Source organism: Labrus bergylta, chromosome 18 (genome assembly GCF_963930695.1).
Source record: "Labrus bergylta chromosome 18, fLabBer1.1, whole genome shotgun sequence".
NCBI lineage: Eukaryota > Metazoa > Chordata > Actinopteri > Labriformes > Labridae > Labrus > Labrus bergylta.
The window spans coordinates 16,775,919-16,792,870 of record NC_089212.1 but is presented as its reverse complement, the minus strand read 5'-3'; the positions used below and the strand labels follow the sequence as shown (position 1 = coordinate 16,792,870).

The 16,952-nt window shown below is 38.5% G+C and overlaps 1 protein-coding gene across 1 annotated transcript; it reads left to right on the top strand.

Moving 5' to 3' along the window:
- The first annotated feature begins 6,443 nt into the window (after nt 1–6,443).
- Nucleotides 6,444–16,535, top strand: LOC109977227 (protein TUNAR-like). Its single transcript, XM_065966689.1, has 2 exons — nt 6,444–7,206; nt 13,148–16,535. The coding sequence occupies exons 1-2, from the start codon at nt 7,135–7,137 to the stop codon at nt 13,331–13,333; spliced, it is 258 nt and encodes an 85-aa protein (XP_065822761.1). The 5' UTR covers nt 6,444–7,134; the 3' UTR covers nt 13,334–16,535.
- Nucleotides 16,536–16,952: the final 417 nt, after the last annotated feature.

Sequence of the window (16,952 nt, the reverse complement as noted above, 5' to 3'; positions counted from 1 at the left end):
AAAGGCACACTTACAATCATTCACTCTTTGAGTTAAAAGATACAGAAAGTATCTCTAGAGAGAGAGAGAGTCTGAACATCTCTAATGCTTCATTCTCAGAGAGGGAAGGCTTACAAGCTCAAGCCAAGTCATCCCCTCTGTTCTCACCACACATACTGAGGGGAATATTGTTTGTTCTTGACCTTCACAGCAGTTGAATGAAAGACTTTTTTAAGCAGTTTTTTTTTTTTTTTAATGTTTTGATCATATCATAAACTCTCTGTAAGCCAATATGGATGAGAGGTGAACTGAATAAGAGAATTTGAACATCTACCATTCAGGGCTTCAATCCCCTTAAAGCTAAGCTCATGCCAGGCTACAATAACAGTAGATGATGTAAGCTATAACATCCAGTATCTGTAATATTCAAACAAGATTCGTATATGTACAGAGGTAAACACAAAGCAAGCTCCCAGTGATATGGCACCATTTGATCATAGATGTATTTATTCATTTACTGTAACCCATTAGATCGCTTGCTTACCTAACAGTGTAGAAGACTGGCAGATTTTTTTTTAAAGTGGGATCCTGTAAGAGGGTTTACTGATTTTAAGTTTGACTGGCAAAAAAAGAAGCATACTTGACTTTTTTTTTTTAACTGAATAAAAACTTTAAACTTGTACCTTATTGGCCAATTATGCATAGTAATTGTCTGCTATCCCTTAAAAGATTACCACTGTTAGGAAGAAGAGACCGTTACTGAGGAAAGCACACAGTTGCTGGGGATGTAGCTCAAATCACAGAATCTGGAGGACTAACTGTAATCATATCCATCTGCAGAAAGAAGTCGTTTTAGTTTAAAAACACACTATGTCTTTATTAAAGCTGAACTGTGAAGGGATCGGATGTAAAGAAAGGATAGTTGGGTTTGGCTATCCTAGTGTTAGCCAGGAAGCCAGGACCCCCAAGCCCCTACCTGGCGCCACCAATAATACTCGACACTAAGACAGAGAAATGATCTATCGAGAGATAGCAGACTGTCTGTTGCTCAGAGTCAAGTATTTAACACAACCTCGTTAAACAGTGTTTATTTACTTGTATCCGAAGCAACTTTTGTTTACTATGTTTGCTAACTGTTATTTTAGTTAGCCCGACATGCTGATATGCTAATAAATGGCTTACTTTGCATTCTTTTTTTTTTTTTTAAAGATTTATTTTGGGCTTTTTGTGCCTTTAATGCAGAGAGAGGACAGTGGATAGAGTTGGAAATCAGGGAGAGAGAGCGGGGAATGACATGCGGAAAGGGGCCACAGGTGGAAGTGAACCCGGGACTACCGCTCGAGATGGGGCGCGCTGGTGGTGCAATGGTTAGGGCTACTTTGCATTCTTAACAACAAGTCATGACCTTTTGACCTTTTGACCTTTTTAGTAACAATTGTGTTACTATGGTAGATGCTAGTTTGTGTGTGTAAGACATGCTAATGTAGGCTATAGCTTATATCACAGCTGACAGACAGACTCTTGAAGACATTCTTTTTTTTTTTTAGTGTTGCTGCCCTAAACATTGCCATGACTGGTTATCTCGAGAATGAATTACATGTTGAACAAGTAGCTTTCATTCCCACTCAGACACCACATCTGTCACAACAGCACATTATTTAAATATGTAATGAAATGAACAACTGAACAAATGAAGTCTGCTGTAGCCTTCCATTGCAAATATAAATTTTTCATTCATTTTGAAATATAACATTCCTGATCTCAGTATGAGCGCTGATTCATTTTCCATCCATCATTTGAAATGGAATGTATCATTTTATGTGCAATATCAAGCCACATGTAGAATACAGCTAAAATCTTGAACTTGGGGTCAAATCTGATTTCCAATGAATGAATGAATGAATGTATCTTATTTGATTATAAAGCCCCACAATTCAATAATTGAATAAAAATGCCAATAAGAAGCCAAGTTGGAGGTTGGTGCGCTGCAGTCTGCAATCAGGCCTAAAAGCATTACTACGACTATTTCTGAGGGATTTTTCTTTTTCTGTAGGTCATGCAATTTCTATTGTTTCATTCTATTAGACTTAAAGCTACTTGAGCAACAAAGCACATACGAACACACCATCACACAAACACAATACAAATTGTTTGAATAATTCTTAAATATTTTTGGGGTATTTTACATTCTTTAGGCCACCAACAGCAGCATTTTAAGGTTACCAGGATCCCATTAGGATCAACAGGAATGCTTTTACATTGTTTTTTCCCTGCCCCCATCCATTTTACTCTGCTAAAATCAAGTAAGAAAACGTTTTGTTAAGTTTGATCTTTTTTTTCCCTTGTCATGGCATTTTTATTACTGACTGGAACAAGATTTGGAGAGCAGTCGTCTGGCAGTCGTTGACTGGATGACACCCATATGCTGCTGTCATGTTCCTCACTAATTAGGATTAATGACAGCCATGATACTGTCTTACTCCTCTGCCTCACACAACCCCTCTATGGCCTTCACTTAACTTTCAACCATGTCTATTTATCCCTACAACAACAAAAAAGGCAGTGTGAAGATCGAAGTGTTGTGAAGATTTAGACAGCTTTCTTTTAAGGCCGGCCAACAGGCGGTGTTTGATGTTTCTTCAAGGTTCCTGATGCCAATTCAAAAGGTTTTACGGACAAAACTTTTTTCATACGTTCCTTCTGAAATCAACAGAACTTCAGGGCCTTGATGTTGGCCGACATCCAGTGTGTTGAGCGCAGTGTTTTTGTGATAAACTTTGTTAGTGTAAGGCACAACTTTCTGGCTTCTCAATAATTAATGAGGTGGCATTATTGAGCTGTGTTCTCTGAAGGACAAATTAGAAAGCACAGTTTGGACGAGTGAATGCAAACACACAAAGGGAGCAGATGTGAAGGAGAAAAGCAAGATCATTAATTGCCGATTACTTCTCCACTAATCTAGATTGCTAAAACCCTCCGTTTCCATTAGCTTTACCCTTGAATCTCAAGCAAAATACTAATACCTGGGATTTGTGTGTGTGATTCTCTCACCCCAATTTGCAAGAAGGCCTTTGTGTCCTTAGATTTACCTCGTGAAAAGTGTGCTAGAGTAGCTTACCCTGTGAAATTAATTAAAGTACACCCAAGGCCTTCACAGTGCGAAATCCAACACCCTCTCAGCTCTTTTAAGCTTACTTCACATGAACGATATTTCTGTAATACCCTCGTCCAATTTTACTTATAGGCCTCTTTTTTTACTGTTAGAGCATTGAAACCAATTCATGCTTACAAGGTTAAACCTCAATTCATTATTTGCCTACTGGGAACAGCACATTAAGCTAAACACCTTACACCTTAGGCATTTGTTTAAGTTGTTGTTGCTAATGAGTTCGCAAAAAGTCAAAATATCCACCAGAAAGAGAAGAATTAAAATAATTGTGGGATGTGTTTTAGCCAACCAACCTATGTCTCCTATGTCATATTCATTAAGACCTCTACAACCAAGAAATATATGGCTCTTTTGCTGCTGCATAACCCACCAGCTAGTAATATCTTTTATGTTTGGTGTTGTTCAAATAAATAAATGAGCAGAGCTATTTGTTGTAAAATTAAAAAAAATGTGTACTTCTGCTTCAGATAATATTGATTCAAGATACTGTAATAGAATAAAACAAAAAAGCTGCATGCGTTACAACCAAAACATAGGCTAAAAGATGATCTAAAAGGAAAATCTACATTCAGTCGAGAAAACACTGTTTTGGTGGGGAGAACAAGAACAAATTCAATGGACACCTTGATTAATTGTTATAAATGCTGGTGCAGGCAGAGACAGTCCAGGTTAGTTAATCTTGAGGGAGAGGGATGGAAAGTCAGCAATAAAATTATGCACACTGGTGATCTCAGTCTGGATGCAATGTTTCCTTTACATTTCCATTTTTATTGCTGTCCATTCCAGGTCATTTCATGCGCAAAGCAACATCAAGCCTAAACTAATGTGTTGGCATCTGTTTCACATTCAAAACATTTCCATTAGTAGCCGAACCCATCCACACAATGAAATATTTTTCAAAGAAAAGTCCATTTGGAAAGTGTTTTATTTAATTTCAAAGCCCCAGATTCCAAGTTTTTATCAGCATTACACAGATATAACCCTCCGTTGTTTACTCTGCATCCAAATATGAAACCAGACTACTTTTTAAAATGTCTAATTTCTTCAAGAATCACTGAAGTGGAAAAAACTAACAGAAGCCCGGGAAGGAAGAACATCTCTTCTGTCCATGGTGATAAAAACACAAGCAACTTGTGGCTCCAGAAGTCAAGACAACAAAACTCATTAATATGCAGCCTGGATGCTTCCCTTTTTACTGGAAAGACGTATCTCTTGCAGAAAGCCACAGCCAAACATGTGAATTGATGAATAACCTTTACATATTCAAGTAATGACTCTGCTTCTCTCTCTAAAGGAGTATGGTTAGCACAGTCTGGGTGAGTCACTTCTTTTCAAAGACAGAAAGGCAAGTCTTTCTGCTTGAGTTCAAACACTGAGTGTCTGTGTCCTTCCCTCTGGCTGAGGTGAAGCGAGGCAACAGGATCACAAGCAGAGGACTGGATGTAATGGAGGACTCTGTAAGGGTTCCTCCTGTTGTCAGATTGCAAAAGTCAATGTCCAGGACCTACTCAAGTTTAAGCAGTATAGCTACTTTGTGCATCCATATATTGCACTGATGTGTGCTTTGTCGTGGAGCCACATATGTGGAAGTTCAATATTATGAGAAAATGTGGGCGGACAATTGCCTTTGTTTTAGCAAAGTTCTGTTTCATCAGTGCAGCCTCAGTGAAGATGGAAGTCTGAAAAATCATTTAAAATACTGCAACATTAATATTAAGACAATATTACTACATTTCTGAACAGCAATATTTGGATGAAGTCATGTCTGAGATTGAACAATGGAAACTCTCAAAAGGCAATGTACCTGAACACTTTGACATGCATTCCAGCAAAACCCTCCTTTTCATTCTGATGCCAATATTCACAGTCCTCATAGCAACTTGAGAAGTGATCATGGAGTTGGAGTTAAGAGACGACATGAGCAGATTTGGAAAGAGCTCCTCGTCCATGCAGATATCTTAATCAAGGGATTCATAAACAGCTACATTTTTGTCAGATGGTAGCCCGTGGGTTCTCGGAAATCCTTTTGCCTTCTTCATTCAGTTTCTTTGGCAAATTCACATAGACTGTTTTCCTGCATAAAGTAAAAGCCTGGTAAAACTTTTTTTTGGTAAAAAATTATACGGAGACTACAAACAGAAAACAGAACCTCTGACACCAAAAGTAATGTTATTTGTATTTAGACTCTGGATTTGTAGAATCTGAAAGTAGACATTATCTCTCTACTAACTAGACAGCTATAGGCTACTATTAATTGTTGACAGCAGGTCTCTTCTTCTTTCCAATGACAAATGTGCCTCATCTTTGGGCACTATTTGCACAGTAAGAAACAATTGTGCCTTATGTAAAAACGGCCTAACTCTGCTCTTAAAAGTCAGAGCAAAACAAGCAGTAGACTCAATACAACTCGATTCAATCTAAATTGTTATTTGACACAAATTCCTCTGCTACGTTATCTACGTGCCCGCGAGGTTGAGCGAGTTGTCATATTCAAAGTTTTGATATATTTGGGGTCCATGTTTTTTTTCTACTGACAGTAAAGGTGTTATTTTTTGGACCATCTGAACAGAAAAAGCTGGCTAGCTAGTTTGAACACACAAAATTCTTGTTTTTGTTACATGTGGAGTCCATGACTTTTTATTGTTAGGCTACTGAAAAGGACAATCCTAGAATGGGCGGTCAGACATGCATGAAACAATATTATTAAGTGACATAAAATAAAATAAAAAACAACATAAACATTTTTAATGTACCCCCGTACACAAATAAATGCACGCACGCACACACACCTACACACACTCTCTTAATGAATACAAGCTGACACATCTCTGACACACATCCCATCAACTTGACATGAGCTCACATACTGTGCACAAACACAAACACAGAAACACACTTCCATACAGCACCTGTGCTGACTGTCAGCTGGTCAGTGGCACATTTTTCACACACACAAAATCCTCAAAAAATAAACATATGAGAGAAGACCCCCTATCCTGGCCCCTGTCACAAAAGCTTCTTGTTGCCATGCTCAGTGTGACTCCCCTGAGTCGGTTGCCAGGCAACCATGGCTGCATTTACATGCGCTGGAGAGAGAGAGAGACGGGGATACCTCTTGGCTGTGGAGTGAAAGCAACCACGGCATGCTGTGTGTGAGGCGACGGGTACCTTCACAGTTCCCATTTCTCTTTCTCTCTCTCTCTCTCGCTCTCTCTCTCCCTCATGCTCTCTCTCTCTATATATATGGCCATAGCGTTTGCAGTCCGCACAGCTAGTTAGAGATACACGCTTAGGCACTGGAGCGCATGTAAAGGTATGTCAGGTTGCAACATCATGTAGAGCAAGCAGGGGATTCCACCACTTAAGCAGGGGTGCCTTTTCCCCCCTTATTTATTTCAGTTTTAAATATTTTATAGCCAAAATAGTAAAGAAGTACAAATTTAATAGAGGAGATAAGCCTTTCACTGAGTTGTTTTTTGTGTCTCCTCAGGAAAGACAAGACTTAAATCTCTACTTTCTTGTTAAGCATTGTGGAAAAAAAAGACAAAAGGAGGATGGAAATGTACGTTTGAAAAGCTTTTCACACCCCCATCTGCCTATCAACTGACTCCATTCTTCAACTTGACATCATTCTTCCACAGACAAGAAGAAGAAGAAGAAGAAGAAGGAGGAGGAGGAGGAGGAGGTGGAGAAGCAGTGTCGGGGAGGCAAACAAAACAGACAGAGAAAGAGGAGGAAGAGCTAAGAGGAGGTGGGCAGCACAGTTTCAGCACTCACAGGGCTGAGGAGGAGAAAGTGAAAACAAAGAGAAGTTGGCCACTAGTGAGATGAAATTCTGGGAAGAGACGCTGGAGCGCTTCAGGGTACGATATCCACTGAGAGCCCTGAAATTGGACTGCCTGGAAGACAAGCCAGCCCTCTCTGGATCCTGTGCCCCTCCACAGCCAAAGGATGAGAGGGGTTTACTTTCACCTTAGTTGCCAGGGATGTCTGTGCACTACGGAAAGGCATCCCCCTCCAGCATGCCCAATGCTATGTTATTCCTGATGCTTTGCAAGGTAGGTTTTTTTAAAGTGCTTTAGTCACGACACATCCAGTTTTTAACATTAATCTCATCATCATCTAAGCAACAAAAACTTCTTGAATCTTTTACCTATTTTAGATGCAATGACACCTTTGATATTTTTTATGCATCACAAATCGTTCATGATAAATGTTCGGGTATTTCAGGTTCATCATTGTTTAAGACAGTAAAGGCACCCTGAAAGTTGCCTTACAATTTATCCATGCTCCCCTTTGTCTTCACTTTAAGATTATGATGCTGGCAGGGTTTTTTTTTTTCCCCTCGCGCATGTCGTTGCCAAGTTTTAATCATTCTTGGAGTACAGTTTGAATAAACTGAACTTTTTTGCATTTCTTTGTATTTTTTAATACAGTGCTTTTCCTTTTCCTGAGCCTTAAAGCTTAAATATCTGTTACAGAAACTGAATCAAGCCTTCTTTTTAAAATACTTGTTACATTAATCAATATTTCCACAGTAATGCTTTTCAAGTATACGCAACTTGTCTGTTTGTCCAATTCAAACTCAAAGTCTGACAATAATCGGTAACTTCCTGCATGTTTGAACTTTGCATTCATGTGGCATGCATTTTTTTGATCAATAAACCAAAAACTCAACAATTGCAATTTTTTGTTCAAACCAAAACTGATCTGCTACTTTCCTCTCGCTGACAGAACAATGAGTACAGGTTATGAAAAATAGGTCACACTTTCGATTGGCGCAGATCCCTAAAAACTGAAACCTAGAAATCACGATGTTAAAGCCCTTTTCCCTGTATTCTCTTTTCATCTCTCTACATACCATACTGTGAATGATTCTGTGAATGTGTGTGTGTGTGTGTGTGTGTGTCAATGTCAGTGTGTGATGGGTGTCAACATTTATGTGCGATTGCATACAAACACACAGAGCTGTTTGCTTTAATAACATTTAATAACAATGCCAAAAGCGACTGTGCCTGTCAAACTCTGTTAGCATCTGGGTCATCACTTGACATGCTCAGGATTATTCAAGTGGCAAGAGGTTTCACTCTCCATCTGATCCGAGGTTGTTAGCTTCTGTTAGGTGTAGAGGAAGAGTCGTGATTTGTTGTCCCAGGTATGGCACAGGGCGATCCCAATTTTCTCTCTCACTCTCTCTCTCTCTCTCTCTCACTCTCTCACTCTCTCTCTCTCTCTCTCTCTCTCTCACTCTCTCTCTCTTTCTCTCTATCGTTGTCTACTCTTTCATACAAAAAAAACACTCCTGGCTGTTGCTCGCTTGTAAGAGAAGAAAAAAGCTTGAGGACAGGTGTTTCATTTTGAATGAAAGGTTGTTGATCTGCCGATGCTACATGTATCATATTAAAATGTTGAGTGGCCCTAACATCTACAGACACGCAGATGATTAATCACTGAGGGGAAATGTAAGGCTTAAACGTGTTGGAATCTTTTGAAAATTAGCTCTTGAGTGACAACAGCAATCAATACAGAGATAAGTTAATCTTCTGTACCTTAGAATGGAAAAATCAAACAACTAATCAATAAGAGGTGGAGAAGTGGTTACTGAGGACTGCATCTTCACTGGATTTATAATAATTTCACTTTCAGTGACGGTAAATTTAATCGACTTCCCTGTCTAGATTGTCCTGGAATATGACAGCTCTGATCTCTATTAAACACTGCCCACACTGAGTGTTAAACAGACAGAGAGAGTCATTATAGCTGGTAAATAATTATGAAAGATTACATGTTCTGCCACTTGAAACAGAACACTCTCCGTTGAACACGGGAGACATCCGATGAGGATGCTCTGGAAGGCATCCAGGAGGTTTTTTTTCTGCGAGCACACAGCTGTACTCAGTGGTTAAGCTGTTTCCTCAGCGCTCTGATTTTGGCAGAACCTCGATGTTCCCACAACAGCACTTTTTTTTTACCAAAATCCCTGCTCAGGGGTGAAAGACATATCAAGATCCTTTAAATAAGGAAAGTGCAATAATATACTGTAAATGTATTCCATCTTTAGGAAAGGTCCTGCATTAAAAATACAGTAACAGTATCTGCATAATTATTTGTATAATTTACCTCCTGATTTAAATACCATTCTATGATGTTGCTGGCTGAGTTGAACCTTGGCTTAACTTTTTGATACTGTATAAAGTTGGTAGTCCAACTACCTACCGGACCGACACAGTCGCTATTAAATTTAGGGGATGTGAAACAATTGATGGAGGTAAAAAGAAGTTCATCACTTCTTAAAACGTTCAGTAAATGATGGCTGTTAGATAGTTACATTTAAAAGCATATAATATATATCTCTGAATTGCATTCGAGTAGAAGTGATTCAAGTTTGTTTTTAAGTACAGTACCTAAGTAAATGTACTCTGCTCCCCCTCTGCCTCCTCCATCCACCTCTACTTCCTCAGGCACTTTTTCCCCCCACATTATTTTTTGCTTACTGCTTGCTTGTTTAAATCAGCAGCGAGCAGGCGTCTTCATGCATGAGGGCACATCCAGTGCACCACACAAAAGGTTTTCATTCAGGTAGGGGGAAGCCCTGTGTGTAATTCTCCACAGGAAGGACAATCAGGCCCCATGTTACGGAGCGGAGGAGGAGGGCGCACTTGAACGCAGAAACAGAGCCTGATGAGGTTTTTATGTACGTCGAGAGAACAATGCATCTCAAAGGACTCGACTATCTTTCAGAGTTAGTGTGCGGTATGTTAGTCTTTTAAAAAGGGCAACCACTGCACTTAAGCTCATAAACACACATGAACAATAGGTCTTTGACTTCTTTGGTATGAAAGCCTCTCATGTTCACTTAAAGTTCATTGAAAAGCACAAAAGCCAGAGATAGACAGTGGTTGCTCTATAACTGTGTTGAGACTCTCCCTCGTTTGACTCTCGGTATAACATTTGAATTGTCATAAACTAAGTCTATGTATCTCCTCTATTTTCCCTCTCTGTGATTAATTAAAACCTGGACTTTGATGAACTGTAAGCATTTCATTGCATGTTATTTTTTTTTGCAAAGATCTATATCCTTATTCAAACTGTCCCCAGAAAACTATCTATATGTAAGTGAAAGGGGCGAATTTCTGCACAGGTTTTTAAAAATCAACATTTTGGCAGAACTCCTTCAACCCTCCTCCCTCGTCTCCTGTTGTTTTAGTTGTTCCATGCATTGCACCAGAAGCTTTTATGGTGTAAACGACAAGATTATAAATCCAAAATATCAAACATGTTTGATATAAATCGGGACAGCCCTGGTGCACCCTTATCAGATTTAGGGGATCAACATTGGATCTGTATACCACTCAGACTACAAAATAGTCTGGGCAGATTCTGAACAGCTTCAAGTCGGGAAAACCCTGTAGTCTTTGGGAAGGGGGAACTGGACCTCAAATGAGCCAGATTATTTTGAAGCAAGAGCCAGGCTTAAAGAGCAAATAAATAGTGGAATTATTTTGGTTTGTCTTTTTAACAACGGTCCAAGTGAAAGATTGTATCTGTTGTATCAACTCAGCTTCTCTTTCAGAAAGTACATCAGCCTGAAAGGAACTTTTTGTATACAGGTTTCACTTCAGGAAACCTCTTTTTGTAAACTTTTGCTGGAAGGCAAAAATGTGCAGTTTATCTTGTATCTAAGCCTTTACGAAGAGGAGCAGCTCCCTGTTAGACGGTTTATTTTTAGTCTGTATGAGTTTACAACCTTTACTGTTAGCATTTGGTGTACAGAACCCACTGACCCACAACAAAAACAAACTATTTTCTCCTGAGAGGTGTTTGGATGCCAATTTACACAAGCTGCTGTGTCCACAGGCTGAAAACCACACCAATAGTTTCTAATACTCCACCCTGGGCTACACAAATCAATACGCACACAAACTTCTGAAAAGTCTCAGAGTTGAAGAAATACCTCAGCTGATAGAGGCTAGTGCAGGATTTCTTTTTTTTCCACTTATCAGCCTCAGAAGGCTGCCAAGACTGTTCGTCTGATGTCCAGCTTGTCGATCAAGAGCTGAGATATGGTTTTAGAAGTTCACTGTTAACACAGTTACACCATTCAGTCATGTTATAACCAGACTTTCACTATAGACTGAAATAAAAGTTTAAATAATAAAATGGTAAGTTAAATTCCACTTTGGAATTTTAAAAAGATTAATTAAAAATCCAGGTATCCTGTTAACAACATCTATCTATCTATCCATCCATCCATCCACAAGTCTCTAGAATCCAGACTTGTTGTTGTAAAGATAGATCAACCAGTTGAGATTAATGCAAATTGTGAGTTTGGTTTTGACCCACAGTACATCACTGTTCTTTGTGCACTTCAATAAAAACGGGATGGTTAATACAGTATTCTTGGTCCTTCAATTAAAGAAGACATATTATACCCCTTTTCCACCTTTTCAAACAGTCCTCTGTGGTCTAAATGAAACATCTTTGCTGTGCTTTGGTCAAAATATAACATGAAACAAGAACCAGAAGAGGTTTATGACCCTGTATAAACCAGCTCTCGCAGAGCACTCCATTTTGGTGTGTGTGTCTCTTTAAATGCAATGAGCCCCTCCTAAGTTTTCCTCAGCCACTCCTTCGCTAGCGAGAATAAAAATTACGGACCTGCGCATATGTTTTGCTCTAGGCTGGGGATGGAGTCCATGGGTGGAGATATCAGGGGAGGGGAGGGTATTTTTTTTTTACCAGAATCCAGCTTGTGACATCACAAGTTGAGCAAATGTGAAACAGAGCATTTTCCACGGTGTTGGAAGACTTATGCAGATCACAAATAAAGGACTGGATGGATTTATTTCACATTTTGTGGGTCGGTAGACACTCAGGTTAGCCAAATACATGTTCAAAAACATGATTTTTCATAATAGCTGCAAATCCATTTCAAACCAATTATGTCTACTGTGTTGCTTTCTATATAACCCAGTGGATGCAAATTGATTTAAATCTTCAGTGTTTTATTCCTTAAGGTATATTAATTGCAACATTTAAGCTGTTCGACACCAGAAACTAAATCTTGTGTGTTCACTAACTTCTGTTTTTTCTTTTTTACATTTAAGCTCAGAAGGGATTCATTGAAGGGCACAGAATGAAATCATTTGCTTTTAGATGGAAAATCTTTCCCATATCCTTGAATTAAACATACTGTAGCTTAACAGAGGCTTACAGGTGAAACATGTAGAGAGGAGTAGTACATCACACATTTACACTCTGAGATCTCCTAATGTTTGCGTGCATCTAAAGCCCTTACAGTACATAGCCAGTTTACAGCAGGATCCGTACTCCCCTTTGACGCCTCTTCTGCAGTGTGTAACACATGGAGGCGGAACTATTGGGTTGTTCCAACATTGAAGCCAGCAGGGCAGAACAACTGAGCAACTGTGCAACTGTGTGTGTGTGTGTGTGTGTGTGTGTGTGTGTGTGTGTGTGTGTGTGTGTGTGTGTGTGTGTGTGTGTGATTGTATGCCCAGGTTTGTGTGGCTCTTAAGTCATTCTGTTAAATTATTGCATAATGGCAATCTGTAAAGGACTTATGTGTGTGTTGTTTGGCACGCTGTGATGGCCTGCTAAACAAACCCCTCTACCCAATCCTCTGTCCAAACAACGTCTATCATGCTATTGTTTGTTTGTTGTTTATCAAGAAAACATTTCAGATTGATATTTACTGTCATTATGCTACACAAAGGAGAAATGCACTTATACATAAAGATATCAAACACAATTGTATAAATGGGAAAATTGCAGACATTGACAAGTGTATATTTGTGTCTTTTAAAAAAGAGTTTTAAAGATTACTCTGACTCCTGTTTTTCCTTCTTAAGCACTGTTGCCAGGACCAGAAGAGATTGTAAATGATTCTGTAGAATCATTTCAAAGAAATTGATGCATTTTTGTTACTAACACATGGTTTGTGTTTTTCTTTTCTTGTCTTGTCTTATCTGCTCGCTCCAGACTGGTCAGAGACGGAAACTGCAGACTTTTCCTGGGAAAATGGTAAACAATCTACACAGTGATGAGGAAAAGGGAATCCAAGACAAGGAAAGTAAGGAGGAGAGCATCTTGGCCATGTTGGGCATCATTGGGACTGTCCTCAACTTGGTAGTCATTATCTTTGTCTACATTTACACCACCCTGTAGATTTTACAGTACTTTAAACGCAGCAGAATAGAGCTGTCCGTGCCACTGCTGCATAGCTATATTGACTGATCTAGTTATGAGGTTGACAGGAGGTGCGATAAAAACGCCTACCTTCCCTGGAGGTGAACTGGATCTAAGACTTTGTGATCGCCAAATGGCATCAATCCTGCATCTCTTCAAACAGCCGAGACTATGGGAAATCAGCTTGTACCTCTTCGATTTACAGCTGGAAATATCCAGAATACCTTTAGTACACTTGTACATTAACGCATGAAGATGGCAAGAGACGCTTAAAGGATGCAGCTTTTTACCAACAAAGGGACTTCAGAGGCTGCAAAGAAAGCATGGATACTTTTGGAAATTGTTTTTTTTCCTCAAATGATTAACTGAAAAATGGAAATATTACTGATTTGCTGACATGGGTTAAGGAGAATATGTACAGCGAAGGTACACACAGGTATCTGCTTTGGTGTTTGTTGGTTTTTCTTAATGAATATCTCAGTGAAACACAATGTCAATCTGTTTGTATAAGATCAAAACTGACTTCATGTTTTTATACTGTATTTATATTTTTTCTGTAATAATTGACTTTGGAGAGTAGATTATTGAAGAGGTGACTAATCAACTGAAAATGGGTTACATTCAAATGGTTTTAAGTAGTTTAACCTGCACATACTGCAGTGATACATAATATGGTGTTTTGAACAGGCATTCAGTCAGTTTTAAAGTGCTATCCATGAACATGTGCACTTGGAAATGTGGTTCAAATGGAAGATCAGAAAGAGTGGTTTTAATTAAGTTGCAATGTCATGCCACATTTTAATGTTTCACTTCACTTTTTATTACTTCAGCGTCATTCATTGGTGAGAAACTTATCTTAACATTTGGTAAAGTCTCAGCTCGGAAGGCGGAGGACTGACTAGGTTGACTTTGAGTTCAGATCATGGGTAACACTTTAATCTGTTCACCTGAAGGTCTATATAGAATTTACACAACACGACAGCAAAGGATAGTCTCCATTTGTATCTATTATTATCAGTTTACAATATTCAAAATGTTGACTTGTGTACAATGAATATACTGTATGCCTTAAAATGTAAGGGAATAACTATTTCCATGATGTGTTATCAGGTAATTGCTACTTCGTGAAAGGAAACACTTGCTGTATTTATGTGTTCTTTGATGCCTATGACATGTTTTTAATTCTGAAAGTATGTTTTAATTTATTGGGTAATTCTTAAATGATTCTTCTTTGCCTGAAACAACTTGCAAACCCTTTGACTTCTTAAATCATGACCATGTGAAATTTCTAGAACTAGGTCAATTTCTTTCAATCATTTTGACTATTTCTGGGCAATACTGTGAATGTTGTTAAATTGATGTAATCACAGAAGAATTATGAGTGACTTTTGGTCTCAAGTCAAAAAATATTTCCATCTGAAAGGCTCTGAGGTTCCATTTTTAATTAGATACGGTAGTAGTTCAACAGTTTGGGAAATGCACTATGAGTCTCTGCTGGTTGAATTCTGTGAACTTTTCATGAATTTACAACCGTTGTACATTAGGCACTGATAGCCGTATGTTTCACCTTTGGACAGACCTATGCTAGGCATTTCTACCATTTACATTCTTTTTGCTAAGCTGATCGTCTTTGGCAGCCCACTTGCAGCAAATGATGTAAAAGTAATGGGACTTCGGAACTGCATGCATTGCAAACACTAAAGTCCAATATTAGATTGTGATAACTCATCCGTTTAGACCTTATGAAGGATAATCATTATTCACAAGAATGCGTGTAGTTGACCTGATTGATGGGCAGGCAAGGTGTAGCTGTTTGTCAAGAGGCTTATGATCCACCTCAGCTTCTGCTCTTGGACTGTAGTTAGGGTGAGACAGCATTTCCAAAATGCCGATTGTCATCAACGGGCTTCCAAAGCCCCCTGCAGTTCACAGTTAAGTGACGTCTATTCACATCAACTACATGCTGCTTACTGTTACCATGACGGTGGTCAACTCACTATTGTTACGATGGTGGACCATTTGGAAAGATAATCCAAAAAAAAGGTCACCAGACCCTGCTCTTCATGTTGCTTCATCCTACCAAACTTAATTAAAAAAACATCTCAATTAAGTCTTTTAATAGAGTTTTCATTGTGCAACTTAAACTTGGACATGCCTCCCCTCCACAGTTTTTACAGTAAAGTCAATCTCTCTTTACAGCTTCTTCATAAAAATGCAGATTTGTAGGCGTAGGAATAGATTTTTGTATCAGAGTGATCTGGTTTATGTTTGTAGTCTGAGAAGTATCGTCCACTGGTGTTTTAGTAGACATTGGTTATTTGCAGGAAAACACGCATATGGAGAGCAAATTGGGGGCAAAACAATCACCCGGAATTAAATCATCGAACCACAATTAGCCTTTAGAAAAGGTCTACCTAATACAAATACTGCTTATAATACCCCTGACTATCACTAACCGCTAGCTACACCAGTCGCCCCAAAAAGTCGACAGAAGCAGATATCATCATGCTCAGAAAATAGTCAATGGTTTCAATTGAACTTCTGTGTATCTTGGTGACTCACAACAATGTATTATTTGTGTTAGGATTTGTATGAACAACTGGCTTTGGCTTCAAACTTATAATCTGACTCTGTATGAATGCAATAAGCATACTTTCCAAAATGTCAATCAATCGGAAGTCTTTAATTATTAATGTACCATATTTACAGCTTGTAGGGCTACATGACAACAGGCTATTCACAATAATATTTGTTTTTATCGGTCAACAACCTCATTGTTTCAGAAAGTGCCTAAGATCAAAGCGTCTCAACCTCAGCTGTCTTAAGGTGAAGGAAAAACTAACCAGTGAGAGGAAGACTTTAGCAGAAAAACCTGCCCCCTGATCCACTTGCCATTCATTCATTCATTCATTCATTCATAAAAGGACTTGATTTCTACTTCACAATCAAGTTAATCAATTATTGCTTTTTTTTTTTGTCTTGGTGAGGTGCTTTTTCAACAGTATCAGGAAAACGAAGGCCTAGAAAGCACATGGACAAGTCTTACGAATGTATTCATATTCAATGTAAAAATGGATTAAACTTATGGTTTATTTATGTTCTCTTAATATGTAATATGTATTTATTATCATGTTTTATTTATTTATGTGTATGCTATTTCAAATAAACTAATTTAATATTCTCTTGCTGGTGACACAAATGGAAGGGTTTAATTTTTTTCAGCCCACAGTTTGATTAAATGACTTTCAAGAAAGAATTCTTGAAACAGATTTCTTTGCAATGTGTGAGCTTGTATTAAGGAGAAGTGTTGAGATTGATGTTTTTTTTTTTTTTTCTTTCGCAAAACAACTCCGACAACTAGATGTAAGCTTCAGTTTTTAACACAAAACATCAATTATATGTTCAGCAAAGGTAGAAACTGTTCTCTCTGTGGAGTGGAAATCTTTAAAAAATTGTTTATTTTCCTGCAGCCTACAGCTGCGTCAGATAACAAAAAAAAAGAGCTCCAAGTAGGAAAATGGAGGAAGAACCAACCCTTAAATGGTCTACAGCGTCAAATTCTGCAGGACTGATCTGTCTCAGTGGCTTCAAATCAATC